Below are 19,751 nucleotides of genomic sequence, written 5' to 3' on the forward strand. Positions count from 1 at the left end.
CGGACTCTTAAGTCTTTAAAACATGTATTTACATCTAAAGGATAAGTGCATGAAATACCAAATTAACAGGAAATAAGGAACCTACTATTTGCCTAGCTATAATTGTCACGACCCAAAATTTGGAGATGAAAACTGTACTTTTAGTAAGTCAAAATGATATAAAGAAAATCTTCAAAATACACTTTAGTTACTTTGAAAATAAAAACTAAAATAAAAAAAAGTAACGGAAGTACCAAGTCTTCTAAGCAGTCAATCTGAAACAAGAAACTTGAACAATCTTCTAGGGGATGCTGACACAACTACTAGCTGCTACCAAGTTTTCTAAGCATTCAATTCATCTTCAGTACCTGGAACCACAACAAATTATTAATGAGATATAAACTCAGTAACTAACTATAACACACCACGTATAACAAATAGGAAAGCATTCCATACTTATATACAATATAGTAAAATGCATAGTACATGGAGTGCACTCAAAACAAATCAAACTGAACTTTCTAGGTCCCTCTAGACATACCAATGAGACCCAAACTTATCAGAGATGGGAGACAAACGTTACCCGTCGGTGACTAACCCACTATGTGGGCCATATAACAGACAATGCAGAACTTACAAAGACAAAACAGTGCATAATTTGCACTTACAGAACAGATTTCTCCTCAGATAGCCTACTGGTATTGATATGCCAAGAGAGTACCTAGCAGAAATCTCTTTCAAAACTTATCAAATTTTGCATGATGCACACGTACTAGTACAAGCCAAAGCAATCACAACGGAAACAAAAGTGGTGCACTCAAAATCATAAGCATATAATAATATATATAGTAACGTATCATCAATAATATATTTATCTTGGTTCCAGAGTAAACAAAAGTTAACTACCTCAACTAACCAAGCTATACAAGCAACTGAGATAGCGTCCTAAGTTGTGGTTTCTCAACCTAAAGCAAACAAAAACTCAAAATGAGACACAAACTAGAACCTTATAACATGCGGTAAAAACAATCTGGCAAGGCCTATGTCCGAAGGAAAAATCTCACTTGCTACAGTCGTTAACCAAAACCCTTGAAAATTTACAAGATTAAACTAGACATGCTTAAGTATCTAATGTAAAAATATCAAGTCAAAAGAATACTAAAAACTTATCCCAATAATATTCCAAAGCCGACCTCTGTTGCTGCCAGGAAATAAGACCTTCACCAATAATGACTCTTCCAAAAATTCCACAGGATTCAATATGAACTAAAATTTCTTGAAATTTGGAAAATCTATTTAAGACTCAATATTTAGCATATAGTAAATTTTCGAGAGCGAAATCAGTTTTTCCCGAACCCCAAAAGTTGTCTTCAAAATAAGTCTCTCCACCTAAACAGCTAGGTTCAAATGGTTAATGAATTTTATAAAAATAACTTCAAATGATAATTCATAAAACTTTTATCCCAGGAAGTAGACGCAAAGAGAAATATTCCAAAAGAATTTTAAGACCAACACAAATCACTTGGCTCTTTAAACAATGACTGCAACACGTTCCTAATTTCTGTTAGCAGAAAATCTATTTCCTCTGTATCAACTTTGAAAAATCACCATAAATTCGGTTCTTATTATTTTTCTGTGAAATCAACGCTAAAATAACCCTTGATGAGTCTAATTTCGAATACTGGAAGAACTATAATCGTGTAAGGAAAAATACCTGGTTGAAATTGTAACAAAAACACCTAATCTCAGACTTGATACTTCGTCTCATGCCTCTATGGTTAATTCTCTAGTCAGCGCAGCCTAACCTATTTTCCCCTTTCTCTATCCTTGCACACAACCTTTCTCTATCCTATTTTCCCCTTTCTCTATCCTTTCTCTATCCTTGCACACAGACGTTGTTCTCTCTTCTTTTCCTACTTTAAACACATGCAAAAGACTTTTCTTCTCTCTCAAAACTCATAAGTTCAATTTATTTCAGACTTCTATGTAAACACATGCAACCTCTTTTTTTTTTTTTTTTTTTTAAAGGGGGCTGGTGCGGCTGCTCTCAAGCCTTGATTAATGAAACTGCAGAATACAAGGGGGGACGTAGAGCCTTCACCCCTGATTACAATAAGCATAAACATGAAGAGAACGTCCTGAAATTATATCGGGAGTCTCCACTAAGTCTATGTATTTTGACAAACATCAATTAGCAAAGAGTGCACAACTGTCTATTCTATTTGCTTTAACAAAGCGGTGACATAATGGAAAGATTACTCTTTGTAACAGCTAGTTTAAAATTCCTATTTTCCTTTTACTAAAATTACTAATTAACCTTAAAACTGACCGTACAAAAATAAACTAAAGTCTCATAAAAATATAATTTCACACTACCAAAACAAATAAGGTCTGCAATAACAAGGCCCACAAAACAAACTAGGTAAATTGATGGATATCACAATAATGATCCCATTCTCATGTTCACTCATTTTGAAAAAAATTCACCGCAATACGCGCCAAGAGATGCATGATCATGATTCATGTTCATGTTCGTTCATGCATGCATCTAATCTAATACACCAACTAAGGAATGGAATCAAGAAGGATCGCAAAATATTCTTGCATTCCAAATACGTTTGCTTCCCAACGTTTCAATCACCCTAACCCTAAGACTACTTGTTCAAAAAATTAACCCTAGGAGTAAAAAGTCATTTACTATTTTGGAATTTAACCTCCGACAAAACAGAACACAGTTCGCATATAACTTTTGTTTACCCCAAACCTCTGCGTAAAAGGTGTCATAGCTTCATGTTTAAGTCTCCGCTTCAAATTTACGTTCATAAAAGTCCCTCCCACCTCTCTTTAAATAATCTCTCTTGAATGCTGCTCCACTCCCAAGTTCCCACCTTTCTATGGACCCACCTTCTTCTCTTCAACCCCCCCATCTCTCCGCCGCCGCCGACGACGACCACCATGAAAACTCAATCCCCGCCGTCGATCATAATAAGAAGAAGGGGAAGAAAAAGCTATTCAAGGACGGCGCTTCGGTCGCGTCCTCCTCCTCCTCTTCTGCTTCCACTTCTTCGGGCTTCTCTGTAAGAGGAGCCGCGCGTGTGACGGGCAAGCGCCGAGGGCAGAAGGTGGTTGTCAATGCGGTGCGGCGGAGCCCTAATTCCGATGATATAGGGTTTCGGTTGGGGATGTCAATGGCGGTGTTTGTTAATCAGGTTCGACAATTTGGCTCTGTTTTTTTTTGTCACTAGTTGAATCCCAATTGTGGGTTTCAGTGATTGATTGAAAGTTTAAATTTTGGCATTGGATTTTGGATATTGGTTTGAATTCTGATTTGTTGATTTGATTTCTTGCATTGTATGAAAGGTTGTGCTCTGTTCAAGTTGAGTTTTGTATAGCTAGAACACTTGGTTGTGTAGCTTTTCAAATACAATGATTGATTTGTGAGGGATAGTGTTTTTGAAATTGACGTGATAAAGTTTTTGTCTTTACCACAATGATGAGTAAAGTTTTTTGTTTTCTTTTCATGGTTAGTATTGATGAAGAAGTTTTCGAGGTGGGCGTGCACAAAGTTGGTATTAATTGATTTGCTCATTGTTCTCTTTAAAGGAAAAAATTGAACTTATTTGAATTGGTTTGTGGTTGTGGCTTGAATTAACACAATTTATCATGGCCTAAAGTTCAAACTTGATTTGGTTTTTGCTAACCGAAAGACTAGTATGGTAATCTCTCTATTCCTTCGGTGTGTGTTCCTGCATAAGAATGTGGAAATCCTGTTGTTGATCAGACTGGAAATTGTATCTTACTTAAGATGCCTAGTGCAAGTATGTTAAGAAAATACTGATACAGGTTATAAAGGAAGTGCGGGATGTTGAAAGAGAATCAATTGGTTGAAATTGTATAATATCATTAATTTTGAATTCTTTTACTCTAAATGTCTAAATTAGCAAGGGTATACTTGAGTCTTGAGATAATCCTATAGTTAACTAATATACTTCTCTTTATTATAGTAGATGATTCATATATTGATAGTCAAATTCTAAAACTTAGGTTTGAATTTAGACTTGAATAAGGACTCTGCTTATTTTCGCTCTGAAGGTGTGTGATGTTAGGTTTACATGGTTGGGTCACTGGTCCACACATATTGTTGTGGTTTGGTATTCATATAATCTGTTTTAATTTGAAGAACTTTTTTTTTGTTTTTGACTTGATGGTGAGGACGGTATGTTACTCATTGACAGTGGATATGGTTTTGGTGTCACACGGTGTTATTTTAATTTCTTCATGTTGTCAAACATTGATTTCTGTTTTGACTCTAATTTCTTTTCTCGAGTCTTTCTTTTGTGTAGGATTCATGGTGATGTTTTGCATGGCCATTATTCTCTAGCTAATTCAATTTGTTGCAGGCTAACTTTTGCTGTGCTTTAATTTGACAACATTGTGTAAAAGATAATTCCATGCTTCAGCTAAACTTTTTGTAATCTTTGGAAATGATTGCTTATTGATATTTTGGGTGTGATACTTTTTTATATTCTAGATTCTGGAAAGGAATGGTGAGCTAGGTGGAGGGATGTCTTCTGATCATCTTGCTAAGGTATTCTTCTTTTCATACAAAAAGACCTACATCAATAATAATCTTCCACCAGTTCTCTGCATTTGCTGATTCAAACAGTGCCAATGTGTTCATGAAAACATAATAGTGATTACAAACTCAAGAGTCAAGACAATTATGATATCTTGAGGTACCCCTGTGAAGTCTCCTTGCCAGTAACCTTCTGTGCTATGACATCATGTTATTTTTTTACCTTGATTTATGAAGCTATTGTCGCACTAAAGGTTGAATTCTGCCTGGTGGGATTCTTAACATTGATATTTGATTTCTTTTCTTCAATGGAACCAAAAAAAAAAAAAAAATCCTTATACTTTTCTAGTTCTAGTTTCTGAATGTTGTTGTAAAATTAGTATGTAATAGGGCATTTACAAATATACATTTTTCTACCGAATTGCAGATATGTGCTTCAGCTGTCAGAGGATCATTTGCTAATGTAAGCCAGACCTAACTGCTGACATATTCATTGAAAGTGGTTTCACAAGTTTCTTCTAATAGTTCATAGCATCACCACCCAAGTCCTAGACACTAAAGTTGTATTTATGTGCCTTGACTGCCTATGTAGAAACAGGATTTCGGGAACAGGTTTGATTGTTTTATCCAGAACTTTGAACAATCATTTGGGAGCACCTTAAGAACTCTAAAGTCGATCAAAGAATCATCCGAAGATAACACAGGATATCTCTCCAGCAAGCAAAACATAGAAGAACATAGTCCGCGTGTCACTCATGACGAACAAGATGACTGTCTAAGGGGGGAAGCTTGTAGAAGCAGTTCCAGTACAGAAGATTATCACTCAAAAGAAGTGACCCACACTACTGCAACTGAGGGTCAATTAAATTATAGAGATCAATTACATCAGAATATGCTGACAAACCCTGTTAACCTGGAGGTTGCCCTGCATGGCCAAATCAATCAATTGACTTGTATTCCCCCGAGGGTGACCAACCAATCCATGTTTAATACTTTTGAGAAATCTGTCATGGAGCAAACTCGTGCTAATGAGCTGAAGATTTGGGAGCTTGGTCTGGCAATGAAGAAGTTGTCGTTGAAAGAGGAACAAGTGGCTCTAGGTCATGATTCAAATCATCTGGAGAGATCAAAAATAGCTATGGGCAGATCAAAGGCATCCTTCAAAGCTGAAAAATTTAAGACTCAATTAGAAGACACAAGACACTCTGAGCTCCTTAGGACGTGCATTGACTGTCTAGTTGCTGGATTATTGGTCATGGCTGCAGCTCTGTCTTATGGTACTTACATATATTCATACAGAAGAATTATGGAAGCCACTGCATCATGTACACCTTCAAAGGCAAGTACTTTTTTTCCTTTCTGTTCTTGCATAAGCTTCAGTAAATTGTTGGTGCTGTAGATGTCTTGTTTTGGTTCTCCTATTGATATTAATGTGATCCATAACAACAGTTGCTAGGAGATTTTGAGTTGTGTAATGAGAAAATTAAACAACTCAAAACCTCTGAAAGGCAATGTTTGGCAATTGGTTTTGGCCATCTGATGGCCCTCAGAAAGAAAAACTAAACTAAGATTTATGTTTGCCTTAGGCTTAGACAGAGACTAAGAAATCAGGTTCATTCTATTCAGTTTCATTGTATTAGAATTAGTTGTTAACTAGCTTTAAATGTTTAGAATTATTAGGTTTAATAATTATTTCAGTTGTTTAATTAGGTTTTAATAATTTTTGGATTGTCTACAAATTTTCTGTATTCAATTCAGTACTTGGACATCTGTGAAGAAGCTATAAGAGCATCTCCAACCCATGCTGTTATTTTGCTGTGCCATGTGGCATTCTGTGCCTCCAATTGATACGGCAATTCAGGTAGCAAAATTTGCTACTCCAGTTTGTTGCATCGAGTTAATACAGCAAACTGTTTCTTATCAAACTTATCAAATGAGTAGCTCTTCTCCCTTCTTTTGGTTCATTTTGTTTGTAATAAACTGCAAATTTAAATGGACCTTGCTCCGTATAGAACATCGCCTGGGAGAAAATTCCTTTTTCCTATTTTTCACTTTTGACAATTAAAAGTAATAGAGATAATGCAGAAGAAACCACAAATTTCTTCTGTTTCTGTAATGTTTTTGATTATTTTCCCACGATCTTGTATATTCAATTCTTATTATGCACCAATAACTCTACCATTTTCCCAGCAATTTTAAATACTCATTGAATATCTTAGTTTTCTTTGTCAAGTCTTTTAATGTTTTACAAGTCAGTGTTATATCCTTTAAGTTATAAGGAAATAAATAACAACCTAATCAAGTTTGAAGAGTGGATTGGAGTGAAAAACTTTTCAACTAGCAAAATTGTGAAAAGTTTGTGAAGAAAATGTTTGCCACATGGTCTAGAGATGCGCTGCAATATACATTAATAGACGGTTTCTTGGGTACATGTCTTAGCCTTGATTTTAGTCTGGGAAGTTTAACGGTTGTTTCCTCTGTCTCAGGATTCAAAGTCTTGGTGGAATCCCGTGGCATCTGTCAATTCGGGCTTTCAAGTTCTAAGGTGTCAAGCTGTGGTAGTGAGTCGGATGGTGTTTGGTTTCTTCATGATTTTTGCAATTGCTTATTTGATCCTCCAGCGCTCGGCAGTTTCGAAACAGACAATGCCAGTTACTTTCATAGTCTTGCTGTTGGGAATTGCCTGTGGTTGGGCCGGCAAGTTTTGTGTAGACACATTGGGAGGGAGTGGATATCACTGGCTTATATATTGGGAGACTCTATGCCTTGTGCATTTCTTCTGCAATGTCTTTACATCAGTTTTGTTCCATATCCTGCATGGACCCATTGATGTGTCTCCAGGGACAAAAGGAAATTCAATATTTCCTTACTGGATACGCAGATTGGTGTTCTACGGTATTACATTCCTGTTTCTGCCATTGCTTTGTGGCCTTCTGCCTTTTGCGAGCCTTGCTGAATGGAAGCACCATTTCTTGCTGCTGGTCGCTGATGTTGATCACTGGGTTGGAACAGGAGGTATCTTCTGACTGTCAGCATGACTTTGTAATTTCTCTCATGCATCAGTAATTTAAGGGTCATTTTGTACTATTATCATTTTGAGTCCAATGAAGTTGGAGAGATATGCTCGCAGGAGTTGGGTTTGGGTCCTTAATTTGTATCATCAGATAATTTAATGAAGTTGTTGTAAAATCATGAATATGTGTCTTATGTCAAGCTGTCACTGCTGTAACGGGCCTAAACAGCACAGCTTGCATTGTAATGTATTTGGCTCTTGTATCAGTAGCCATTTTTCATTTGTGAGTAATTTAAAGGGGCCATTTCGTGTTGTTATCACTTTCGGTCTAGTGAAGCGTCTGTCGGATGGCCCCGAAGGGAAGCAGTCTAGTTAAGTTGAGAGATTGATTTGTATTATCAGAGTTAATGAAGTTATGATTCATAAAAGAACTTGAATTGTCTCTCTTTTTGTTTACTGTAGTTATTTGCTGCTTGCTTATGTATGTTTCATGGTGCCATATATTGATGGATGAATGTTTTGGAACCAGCAATACCCTTGTAATTTAGATCTGAATCCATTACAGGGGTGAAAAGAATGTTGACTCCTTTTGTACTGTCACTGTAAAATTATTCGTGAACTTGTTAACAACCGGAATTAAGTACAAGTTATAAGTTATAGCTAGTAAGTTAAACCCTTAAATGTTCTCGTGGAGAGCTTAAAACATCCACATTTTACACTTTCTTGATCTTATGAAGCATTCAACACATCAATTTTTTTACGTATTTTTGCTTTTAAAAAAAAACGCCCTGAAGTGTGAATTTTCACCTAAAAAAAAGAGAAAAATTTTATCGTTTTGAATCATTGAACATCATTAACTACGAGAAAATGCAATCACATCATAAAAAGCAAAAACAAAAACAAAAACATGATATGAATTATAAAAAAAAAAATTAGAAAACAAAGCATGAAAATGACATAAAAATCTCCTCCATCCATTTTCTTTTGGACCAAAAAAGCAAATAATCTCTCATGGATCACTCAATAACTGTGTACCAAGTGCTCATTGCCACTTGTCATCAACATCACCAAAAAAAAACCTCCCTGCGTGTTTCTCATGGAACCCTTTTCTTTTCGTTGACATTTTAGCTTGACCCGCCAAAGCCAAAATTACCAAAAACACCTTCCCAAAGCACGTGCTGATTACATCACCGCTGCAATTACAATACTACCCTTCCGCTATTTTTACTGTTAAACTCCGTGATCTCACAGTTGAAGTTTGACTCGCTTTTCTAAATGCTTACAGATAAAGCGACGCCAAAGCCGTCTCGTACCCACATGGTGCGCACTACGCACTACCAGTGGGAATAACAAGGCTTAACTAGGCATAGAGGGGCATCTGGTATATCAACGCCTTAGTGCGCATCTTAGCAGGAGGTAGAAGGCTTTTCAATCTTTTCATGTGCTTTATGGTTGGTCATGGATATGTATGTATCTTTTTAGTGCAAAAAAAAAACAAAATGAGTTTGCTTTTTGGCTGTGCGCAACGTGTATGGAGTGTACATGTGGCAAATTTTATTTTGGATGAATAGGGTCTTTACCTATTATTCCTTATATTTTTGTAAGTATCAAAAATGATACAAAAAAGGAAATAAAGTAGATAGATTCTTGTATCATATTCTCTTTTGGGAAGTGATTTTATATCTTTATATAGTATTTATTTCTAATTTTGTAAGTTTAACAGAATATTTATTTATCTTGATTGGGAGAATCATCAATTTGGTTATCGGGGGCGAATGTTATATGTAATTATTCATTCATTAGTGGCTCCATAACACTTTATATCTCGACTCAACTTGGAGAAGAATTGATTGATTGCGTAGGAATCTTCATTTTGTCATGTAACTAGAGATTGCATTTAAACACCACATAATGAGGCCACTAGACCAAGTTCGAAACGAAACCATTACAAATTGAGTTGGTTGCAAGGTCGCCACTAGCACTATACTTTTTTGAGTAATTACACAATTGTTTTCCTTAGATTTTTATATTTAAATAATTGAATAATTGTTGAAAAATCCAACAAAACAAAAACCATTGTTGAAATACAAATACACTTTCTTTTTCTTACTTGCCAAAAACAAAAACCTTCAGGAAAAAAGTACTTTTTTTTTTAGAAGATAGAAAAAAACTTGAAATATTATAAAGGATCCTTTCCTATCAAGTTTTGATTTTTGAGGGGCAAAAAAAAAAAAAAAAAAACATGTGGGTCCCACTTAATCAAGAAGATCAGACCACTTCCATGGGAACTCATGCAACTAAAAGTGTCGTCACATACTCGGATCTTTCCACGTAGTTTCGTTTTTTTCTAATTTCCAGTACCAAATTTATTTATAAAATGTCTGACCAAAAAAAGAAAATTCATTTATATATAAAAATGGGAAATGCGTATCCTACAGAGTTTCCAGTCACAAACCAAAGAAAGACAACACGACGTCCATCTTCCCGGCGCAAATTAGCTTGACCCACCACATCAGCAGCCGGTAACTCCCTCCAGATCGCGACACGTGTCGGTTTCGTTTCCTTTTTTAGCGAGCTGGCCAGTCAGGCGTGCGTGGGGTTGAAGCAGCTCCTCCTTCTTTCATCTCTCTCTCTATCGCCTCCCCCGGTCTTTTGGCGAACATTTCAAAATTCCACTTCTGTCCTTCTCTCTCTCTCTCTCTCTCTCTCTCTCTCTGAGGCATATAGGAGGCGGTGGTTCATTAATGGCTGCGGCAAAACCCTAGCCGCTAACCCGATCAACATGAACCAAACTCGTGAGTTCTCTCTCTTTCATTTCTCTTTGATTCCTAACGGTTTCGTTTCGAATTTCCGAATTTTATTTTATTTTATTTTGTTGATTTTATTTTTTATTTTTTGAAATTCCTATATTCTTCTCATCTTCAAATTCGGTTTCTCCTGCGCCTTATTGGACTGGGCTGTGTGAAATTCTTCTCAATTTGTTGCGGTAAAATGTTCGAAATTGTTTTCGAAAGCTTAGCCGGCTAATTGTGATGAAGTTTAGGTTGAGTTTGTTTTGTGTGATTTCGTTACGAAACGACTCAATGGAAAATGTTCAATTTGCTGAATTTCATATTCTTCTTCATAGTTTATTTCACATATTCTAAATTTGTGTGTCGCAACCTTGGAGTTTCAGGTCAGGATGGCCGGTAATTTGGTTGTGTTTCAAAATTTTAACGGCTATGGATCAGTGTTGGAATCGTAATTTGCTTTCTGTAAGGTATACTCAAGTTTGAATAAAATTTTCGGGGCTTGGGTTTGATATTGGGGATATAGTGCTTGTTTTTATTCCAAATGGCGGAAGACGGCCTACGGTTAGGTGGGCCTTCTTCTGGTCTGTTCTTGATATTGAATGGTGAGGACAGCAAAGAGAATTCGTCGAAATCCCATCGTGTTTCATCATGTGATGAGCTTGGTTACCAATCAGTGGAGCGAACCTTGGAATATGTATTTGGTCTCCCTAACAGATCAATCGGTTCGTTGTCTGGGCCGGTTGATGGGAATCTAGTTCGCGGTATTTTAAAGAATGAGTTCTCGAAATTACATGCAAATTCAAGTACTTTGGATGGAGACAGAGACGGCATTTGCATTTCTGGGAATGGCTGCAGACCCCACACCGTTGGTCTTGATAAAATCAGTATCCGGGGTGATATTAGAATCGTTAAGCCTCCTTTGCTTGTGGAGAGCTTAGCAATGTTCAGCAGTGCTAGGGCTAACGCTTCTGTTTGGAAAGGAAAATGGATGTATGAAGTTGTTCTGGAAACTGCAGGTATTCAGCAGCTTGGATGGGCTACTGTTTCTTGCCCTTTTACTGACCATAAGGGTGTAGGTGATGCTGATGATTCATATGCGTTTGATGGGAGGAGGGTTAGAAAATGGAACAAGGACGCTGAGTCATATGGTCAGTCATGGGTTGTTGGTGATGCTATTGGATGCTGCATAGATTTGGACTGTAATGAAATATCATTCTACAGAAATGGTGTCTCTCTTGGTTTGGCATTCCATGGTATTCGTAAGATGGGACCAGGATGTGGATATTATCCTGCAGTTTCTCTCTCACAAGGTGAACGATGTGAATTAAATTTTGGTGGCCGTCCCTTTAAATTTCCGATTGAAGGCTACCAGCCCCTTCAAGCACCTCCTCCTTTAAATTTGTTTGCAACTCAGTTGCTGCAGTGCTTGTCAAGGCTGTTGGGTTTGCACTCTGTGGAGCAGGCAAAACATTCTTCTGTTGAGAAATTGAGACTGAAGAGGTTTGTTTCTCCTGACGAAATTTTTTATCCTGCTTCTCAGGGGATATGTGAGGAACTTTTATCTGTACTTGGAGCTGATGTTTGGAGCATAGAGTATGTTGCCTGGGGTCCGTTTTTGTCATTCATGGTGGAAGTGTTTGGATTGCAGGCGCCACATGATTATTCAGGCTTAGATAGAGTTCTGGATGTCTTTCTAGAATTTAATAGATCACACTTGTTGTTTGAACATATTATAAATGCCCTGGCATGTGGTTGCAAAACAGCCACATTGGTTCTCAAAGAGTGCCCATGGTCAGGGTCATATCCATACCTTGCATTGGCATGTCATATCCTGAGACGGCAGGAACTTATGGTGCTCTGGTGGAAATCACCTGATTTTGAATACCATTTTGAAAGGTTCCTATCACGAAAGGATCCAAATAAGAATGATCTGGAATCCATGATGCCTTCTGTTTGGTGGCCTGGTTCATGTGAGGATGTGTCCTACGAAAGTAGCATGCTGTTGACGACTACAGCTTTATCTGAAGCTGTTAGTAAGGTACATCTTTATTTTTTTTTTGTCATAATATAATCTGCATTATATTGTGGATATTACATCTAGAATGTAAAAGTTGGGCACAGGGAAGAACCTTTTAGAATTATTCTAATATATAGAAATATGAGTAAGAATGGAAGTACTCTCATACAGAAAGTTCAAGATTCATTGAAACACATGAATTTCTCTAATTCTCCCTTATTATCCTCATGGACAAATTCAATTAGGTCAGTAACACACTAACACTAGGTGAACCATGTACATTTCCAAGATACATAGATCTGTGTGTGATCCTTTTAAACTAGGCAAAAGATTCTACAGTAAATTACATAAGTTTTACTAATTTTCTTTTGATTAAGTGGTAAGTGACATGCTTCTTTCGTAACATGTTGAAATAAAAAAGGTAAAGCATCCTAAAGATACAAGTGTTAGGACAGTTGGGTGCACAAATATCCCCAATCCTATAAGCTGGTCAAAGATAAGGAGGGAAGTTGTGTAACAAATATAACCCCACACAAAGCCACCCGTGTTTGGGGACAAATTTAAGGACACTTCTGCACCTATGTTGTATGAAATATCAAGTTTCAGTTAAACTTTATTTTAGTATTAAAAATATAAAATCAAAAACTTATGTCGTTGGCTTAACTTTATACATGAACTTTATTATTTAGTATGTGTATTGTTGAAACATACACACTAATTTACATCCTTAATGTTTGACACCAACAGCTTGTGGTTATCTGGCCTGCCTTGTTTATAATTTTATTCAGATTTGTGAAAGTTCTGTACTAATTTTTAAAATAATGCATGTTACATATTCAGATTGAGGAGAAGCATAGGGACCTCTGTCGCTTGGTCATACAGTTCATACCACCTGTGACACCTCCCCAGTTGCCTGGTTCAGTGTTTAGGACATTTCTACAGAACCTTCTACTAAAGAACAGAGGAGCTGACCGCAATCTTCCACCTCCTGGAGTTTCAAGCAATTCTGTTCTTGTTTCTTTGTACACAGTTATACTTCATTTTTTATCTGAAGGGTTTGGAATGGGGGAAATATGCGGTTGGTTGAAGCACAGTGAAAAAGGTCGTGATGTTGGTTTTCTTCATAGGGGTCGTCATCGAAGCTTTCCAGTAGGTTTATTTCTTAGAAATGATCCTCATCGAAATGACAATACCAGGCTTGGAGGATCTTTTAGTCATCTCTCAAAATCACACCCTGTAGATGATCAGGAAGCAGAAGATATCCGGTGGGAGGAAGGTTGTATGGATGATGAAGAAACGAGAGTGACTCATCTAAGTACAAGAAAACCATGCTGCTGCTCAAGTTACGACGAGGATTTTACAAGAATCTCAAAGAATCCAATTAGATACACAGCTAAAGGTTCCCGTGCCCATTGCAGTCCCATGCCAGAGAGATCTTCCCATGTTACTACAGAATGCAGTGCTGGAAGTTTGAGTGATGATATGGCTGATAAACCTAGTTCTAGCTATCAATCTGAATCTGATTTTAGTTATTGCCCGGTGCAACATACGAGTTTTGTACCAAGGGAGGGTATTATGTCGTCAGCTACGCTCAGAGAAGAAGAACTTCTAGATGTTCTATTGCTGTTGTATCATATAGGTCTTGCGCCAAATTTTAAGCAGGTAAGGAGATAGTGGGGATATATATATTTTTTTCTTTTCTATTAAAGAATTCAGAGTGCCACTGATTAATCTTTTATGTGCTGAGTATCTGTTAAACCCATTGTTAAAAAGATAAACTTTGCTGAAGCTAAAATATATAATAAGTTGTTTTCTGCATTCCAGATTTACTCAATTTTAATTTTGTTTTACTTAAAACCCGGCATATATTTTTATATAAAACTGTAGATCTATCAGGTCTGTGCTTGAATTTATTTTCCTCATTATCATACTCTTATCAATTATGGTGTATGTTTTGTTTGTGATTGTATCCTGAGTGTTGTATATATCTAAATTACTAAAATTTCTGATTGTAGGCATCATATTACATGAATCACCAGTTGCAGTCAATTGCCAATCTTGAAGAAACTGATAAAAAAATTCGAGAAGGACCTTGTTTTGAGCAATTGAAGCATTTGAAAGAAGCTCGTAATGTTCATAGAGAAGAGGTTATTGATTCTGTAAGACAATGCGCTTGGTAAGATGATCATGACTATGAGGAACAGCTTGTTTTCATAATTTGTGTATTTTGTCTCGTTCCTTTTCTCTTAAACATATGTTCATTACAAAATGTGTTACAGAAATTTAATAACCATAATCTCAGGTCTTCTGTTCACTGGAGTATTCTAATAAAAATACAGTTCAGCTACTGATTCATTATACATAATGTGGTTCTTTGCATGCATTTAAATGCTCTGTTTCTCTTGCTCACTCTCTCATGCCTTACAGGTACCGTATCGCCCTATCCTCTAGATGGAAGCAAAGAGGAATGTATGCAACATGCATGTGGACTGTTCAGTTGCTTCTTGTCCTTAGCAAAGTGGATTTGTTGTTCACTTATGTCCCTGAATACTATCTTGAAGCTCTGGTAAATCAAATGTTTTGTTTTATTCAAACAACAGTCTTACATACGCAAGGAGTCCCTTTCATAAAATTGTTCAATCATTTTTTTGATTATGAACACTTGTATTTGCCCTTGTTTTTGTCGCATGTGATAAGAACAAACGTTCACTTGTATTCTCACCTTAAGAATAATCTTTCTTCAATTTATTTCATTCAATGTTTCTTTGGTGATAATGTTTGCACATTACTGAAATATTCCAGAAGCATCTCAGGTAGACACAGTAGTTCTAGAATTACATTAGGATGTTATTGCTCGGTGAAATTTTAGCGCAAGATAGTAAGTTTGACATTTGTCTTCAAAGTTTCAATCTCTGATGTTTGTGGCAAACAGAAACAGCTAAAAATGGGATAGAAAAAGTGCATCTACTCTGTTTAAAGTTCCTGGAAATACTAGATATCATAGAGCCACGTATTGCAATGACTTTTTTAAGCCAATTTCTCTGATCCACTTGGATATGTGATTCTCATTCTCATTACTCATTGCTTGATTATTTCCCTTGCAGGTTGACTGCTTTCATGTGTTGCGCAAGTGTGATCCTCCATTTGTCCCTTCATCAATATTTATCAAGCAAGGCCTTGCTTCATTTGTATGTTTCCTCTTTCAAGCTGTTTTTTTAATTTTTTGAAAATACATACTCCTTTTGCTTCTTGTAGTTTCATCTTAGTTTCCTTAATATATCGACTGCTACTAATCTACTATATATGAAGATTACGAGTTTTACGCTTCTAGATATTTGAACAAGTGCTAAATGTTTCTTGTTTCTCAGATCACCTTTGTGGTTACGCATTTCAACGACCCTCGAATATCTAGTGCAGATCTTAGGGATCTGCTTCTCCAATCTATTTCGGTCTTGGTACAATACAAAGAATATTTGGCTGCATTTGAGAGCAATGAAGCAGCGAAACAGAGGATGCCAAAAGCATTGCTGTCAGCATTTGATAATAGATCCTGGATCCCAGTAACGAACATTCTTCTGCGTTTGTGCAAGGGATCTGGGTTTGGCTCATCAAAGCATGGAGAATCATCGTCATCATCCATCATCTTCCAGGTGAATATCTTCATCTATTCTTTAGAACTTTAATCATAACCTTTTTACCCTGAGTAGGTTCTGATTATCACCATATTTTGTCTTCTTTGGCCTTTTAATCAATGTAGAGGTTGTTAGGGCAAGCTTGCATCAGTGATGAAGGGTTGTTCTCGGCTTTTCTCAATCGCCTGTTTAACACTCTCAGTTGGACAATGACTGAATTCTCAGTTTCTGTTAGAGAAATGCAAGAAAAGTACCAGGTATGGATAATCTCGTTCCTACTAGGGCATGCATATGTTCTTGTTATTGTATATGCCTACTTTACCCATATCAGTATCATCATGAGACCCGTAATGTGCATCTGGGAAGAAAAAAAAAATTCTCTGCTTGCACAAATCCTCTGATAGTGCCTTGGTTGGTGCAGTCTTACTGGATTAGGTCCATGTACAATAGCATTCAAATCTGTGGTCAGTACAGATAATGAAGTGATGAGTTTGATGTCTGGTGTCAGTGGTATTATCTGGTGTAAGTAGGTTAGGGCAGAATGCGCAATGGAAGTGGAAGTGCTTTCATTGATGCCTATACAAATTAATGTGAAAAACAATTTTGGCTGGGGAAGTAATGAGGTGTTTTCTCCATGTATCTCATGAGTTCAAAATTCAAAAACAAGTGAAAATATCAAAAATTTATCTGTGAACTGTAACTCAGTTTGCAACTTTCTAAAACCAAGTCGAACATTGCTCTCATTCATCTCTCTGATTTCGGTTTCTGATAGAAAAACTGTTTTGAGCTGCTGAAAAAAAAAAAAAAAACGAAAAGTAGTAAAGTTGACCAAGCAGGCTCTCACATTTTTCAGCTGGGTCTGTCAAATCTAGATGGATTTTAGTTTTGTAAGCTTCCGCGGAGATATGAATGTCAGTTTTCTCCTCCCTACCCTCCCTTGTCCTGCTGTCTGTAAATGGTAGTACTTTGGAAACTGGACTGATCATTCAACGGGATGAGAGAGGGTCAGGGGATAAAGTTCGACCAAATTTTATTATGGTTCGAACAAGGACAGAAATATTGTGTCACTGGTGTGTAGGGTAAATGAACAAACTTTTACTTTTAAATTTTTTTTACTTGGCCATTTATCATTTTCATACTACCATTCTATATTTGTATAATTTTAGTAAGCATGATCTGCAGGTGTTAGAGTTCCAGCAGAAGAAATGCAGTGTGATATATGATCTGTCATGCAATCTTGCAAGGGTTTTGGAATTCTGTACTCATGAGATACCTCAAGCATTTCTATCTGGGGCTGATACAAACCTTCGGAGGTTGACTGAGCTGATTGTCTTTATTCTGAACCACATCACTTCAGCAGAAGATTCCGAGTTTTTTGACTTGTAAGATTCTGTGCTTGCAAACCTAAGTCTGCTATTACTTTCCAGTTATCTTCAGAGATGACATAGGCACCCCAAAAAATTACTTAAGAGGAGTAAAGAAGAAAAAAAAAAAAAATCAAGTTCCTTAATCTTAAGTGCATCCCATCCTTTGTTCCTTTATCATTGTTTTTTTAATCTATTTCTTGCTCAATTATTGCCATGTTGTCTATTGTGGGACAGATGCAAAGGCATTGGTAAAGATGAGAAGCCTTACTTGTTTGCTCACTTTATGTTATCCATGACTGACTTAACATTTTGGACCCTCAGAAATTTATTGCATGATCTTAAGTTCTCGTTGTTGGCGTCGTAAACTTGCCTATGTAATCTATGATAAGTAGGTATGTGGGCCTGTTAACTAACTTCTTGTATCATTTATGGAATTTTGTTTTTTCAGGTCTTTGAGACGACATGGTCAATCTTTAGAAAAAGTAAACCGAGGGATGGTATTGGCACCTCTGGTAGGTATTATCTTGAACTTGACAAATGCTAGTGAACAGATGGAATGCAGGGAGCACAATGATGTTGTCAGCATCTTTGCAAGCATGGGTTGCCTTGACAGTTTTAATTGCAGATTTCAGTACCTATTGGATTACAACTGGGTTAGCTCCCGCAAACTCTACTCTTTCTCATTCTCATATATAATACTTTTTTTGTAAATTTTGTATTTTTTGTGTCATGCAAGTTGAACCCTAACGTTGATAAACCTACAAATGATACCAAAAATTTCCATAATTCCATATAAAATGTATTATATATCAGTAATCTGCTTTTTACTATCTTAGGATTTCTGTTGAGCATTTAAATCATTACTAAGATCATTTTATATAGCTAGGCAAGTACTGAGACATTTTCACATTTGTTGCATACTGCCTATTTAATCTTGTTACACCGTGTTGCCTACTAGGCTGACTAGCTGTGTCCTTAGTTGGTTTGTATAGCTATATTCTTGGTTTGTAAGATCTCATTAGACCAAAAAAGAAAAAAGAAAGAAAAGAAACACTGACTAAAGAACAGATAAAATGGTTCATTCGTGTGACAGGAACCTGCTTCATTTTCTTCCTTCTGAGCTTATAAATTGTTTATCTTCCAGGCTGGAATTTTAAGAGGCGATGCTTATCTCGGAAAAATTGCCGAGCTAGAGAATTTTCTGAACCTCATCCTTCTCCGTAGCCAATCACAAGAAAATAAGATATCAGGGGGAGAAACTGATGTGAATGATAACATGTGCTGCATTTGTTATGCATGTGAAGCAGATGCACAATTTGCACCTTGTTCCCATAGGTCTTGTTATGGCTGCATAACCAGACATCTTTTGAATTGCCACAGATGCTTCTTTTGCAATGCAACTGTACTAGATGTTGTCAGGATTAGTGAGAAGGCAGATTGAAAAGATTGTTTTGTAGTTTGCTCATTTTAGTTGGTCTTCTTGCCTCCTTAAGGAGAGCTGGTCTGCGACTCATCAATTGTTGCTGCTTAGAAGTCGGGGCGTCAGAGGGTTGTGAACTGGCAGAGCACAAGAGGGAAGAAAAAAAGTTGAGGGGGAAAGGGAAAGTTATATAGAAGATGATTTACTCCCATTTTGGTGCAGTTAGAATTATATTGATACCGTGTGAATATGTATTTACAAGCATAAGTGCTGGGGTGGGGAAAAGATCATAGTGGGATGGTTGGGTTTAAGAATTTTGTAGTAGAATTTAGAGGGCATTATTGTGTAAATATGAGATGTAAATGGCAAGGAAAATCTTTTGGGTCTTCTCTCTCAGATTGCAAAAACTTTTATTCTTTCATTGGTACATAGCTGCATTAAGAAAAGTAAAGCAGACAGCTCTATAATTTTTTTTTTCTTCTTCTAGATATAATCTGATGAAATTTGCTCTATACACAATTGTCTGCAACAACGAAAAATCCTTGTGCTCTAGTGATAAATGTACAATTGTACTCATGATTCGGGAATTCACTCCAAAATTAAAATAAAATAGAATATTCACATCCTATTCTGTCAAAATTTGAGGGGATCCGATGAACCTGAACTGATTTAGAGTGACTTCACCGAAGTTCTTATCCTTTAATTTGTTACTGTAATCCAGTACTTGCATAACCATTTCATATACCAGAGTCATGCTCTTCTAGTCAATTAATTTGTACTCCTGTGTAATTGTGGTTGAAATTCAAATTTAAGGGTGAAAAATAATGAGTATTCTAACTGCAATATTTTTCAGCATTTGATCTAAATTCAAGTACAATTGACTACGAAATTAACTGACCAGTTGAGTGGGATTGTTAGAGCATCTCCATCAGTAGAAATTATTTTTTAGTTAAAT

General features: G+C 36.6%; 2 protein-coding genes across 5 annotated transcripts; both read left to right on the plus strand.

The window, feature by feature from the left end:
• Positions 1–2,778: 2,778 nt before the first annotated feature.
• Positions 2,779–8,008, plus strand: LOC133724394 (protein CPR-5). Of its 3 annotated transcripts, XM_062151111.1 has the most exons (6): positions 2,779–3,188; positions 4,511–4,567; positions 4,983–5,018; positions 5,148–5,894; positions 6,314–6,416; positions 7,042–7,178. In XM_062151111.1, exons 1-5 carry the CDS (start codon positions 2,874–2,876, stop codon positions 6,401–6,403), a joined length of 1,245 nt encoding a protein of 414 aa, XP_062007095.1. In that variant the 5' UTR covers positions 2,779–2,873; the 3' UTR covers positions 6,404–6,416; positions 7,042–7,178. The 3 variants fall into 3 exon arrangements, with proteins under 3 accessions (XP_062007095.1, XP_062007094.1, XP_062007093.1); XM_062151110.1 differs by lacking the exon at positions 6,314–6,416 and having other exon boundaries at positions 2,783–3,188; positions 5,154–5,894; positions 7,042–8,008; XM_062151109.1 differs by lacking the exon at positions 6,314–6,416 and having other exon boundaries at positions 2,784–3,188; positions 7,042–8,008.
• Positions 8,009–10,153: 2,145 nt separating this feature from the next.
• LOC133724395 (E3 ubiquitin-protein ligase RKP) lies at positions 10,154–19,217 on the plus strand. Of its 2 annotated transcripts, none has more exons than XM_062151113.1 (11): positions 10,154–10,363; positions 10,738–12,398; positions 13,218–14,039; positions 14,393–14,553; positions 14,805–14,943; positions 15,482–15,565; positions 15,746–16,027; positions 16,135–16,266; positions 17,192–17,391; positions 17,825–18,029; positions 18,521–19,217. In XM_062151113.1, exons 2-11 carry the CDS (start codon positions 10,902–10,904, stop codon positions 18,815–18,817), a joined length of 3,819 nt encoding a protein of 1,272 aa, XP_062007097.1. In that variant the 5' UTR covers positions 10,154–10,363; positions 10,738–10,901; the 3' UTR covers positions 18,818–19,217. The 2 variants fall into 2 exon arrangements, with proteins under 2 accessions (XP_062007097.1, XP_062007096.1); XM_062151112.1 differs by having other exon boundaries at positions 10,744–12,398.
• The last annotated feature ends 534 nt before the right edge of the window (positions 19,218–19,751 follow it).

The sequence above is a fragment of the Rosa rugosa genome, chromosome 1 (genome assembly GCF_958449725.1).
Source record: "Rosa rugosa chromosome 1, drRosRugo1.1, whole genome shotgun sequence".
Lineage (NCBI taxonomy): Eukaryota > Viridiplantae > Streptophyta > Magnoliopsida > Rosales > Rosaceae > Rosa > Rosa rugosa.

What these genes read in the sequence shown, in the direction of transcription:
- LOC133724394 (XM_062151109.1), top strand. Translation starts at nt 2,874, where the DNA reads ATGGACCCACCTTCTTCTCTTCAACCCCCCCATCTCTCCGCCGCCGCC. An exon ending in CTTCTGATCATCTTGCTAAG is followed by an intron (nt 4,568 to 4,982) that starts GTATTCTTCTTT and finishes ACCGAATTGCAG; the next exon opens with ATATGTGCTTCAGCTGTCAG. An exon ending in CATCATGTACACCTTCAAAG is followed by an intron (nt 5,895 to 7,041) that starts GCAAGTACTTTT and finishes CCTCTGTCTCAG; the next exon opens with GATTCAAAGTCTTGGTGGAA.
- LOC133724395 (XM_062151113.1), top strand. Translation starts at nt 10,902, where the DNA reads ATGGCGGAAGACGGCCTACGGTTAGGTGGGCCTTCTTCTGGTCTGTTC. An exon ending in AGCAAGGCCTTGCTTCATTT is followed by an intron (nt 15,566 to 15,745) that starts GTATGTTTCCTC and finishes CTTGTTTCTCAG; the next exon opens with ATCACCTTTGTGGTTACGCA. An exon ending in AAATGCAAGAAAAGTACCAG is followed by an intron (nt 16,267 to 17,191) that starts GTATGGATAATC and finishes CATGATCTGCAG; the next exon opens with GTGTTAGAGTTCCAGCAGAA.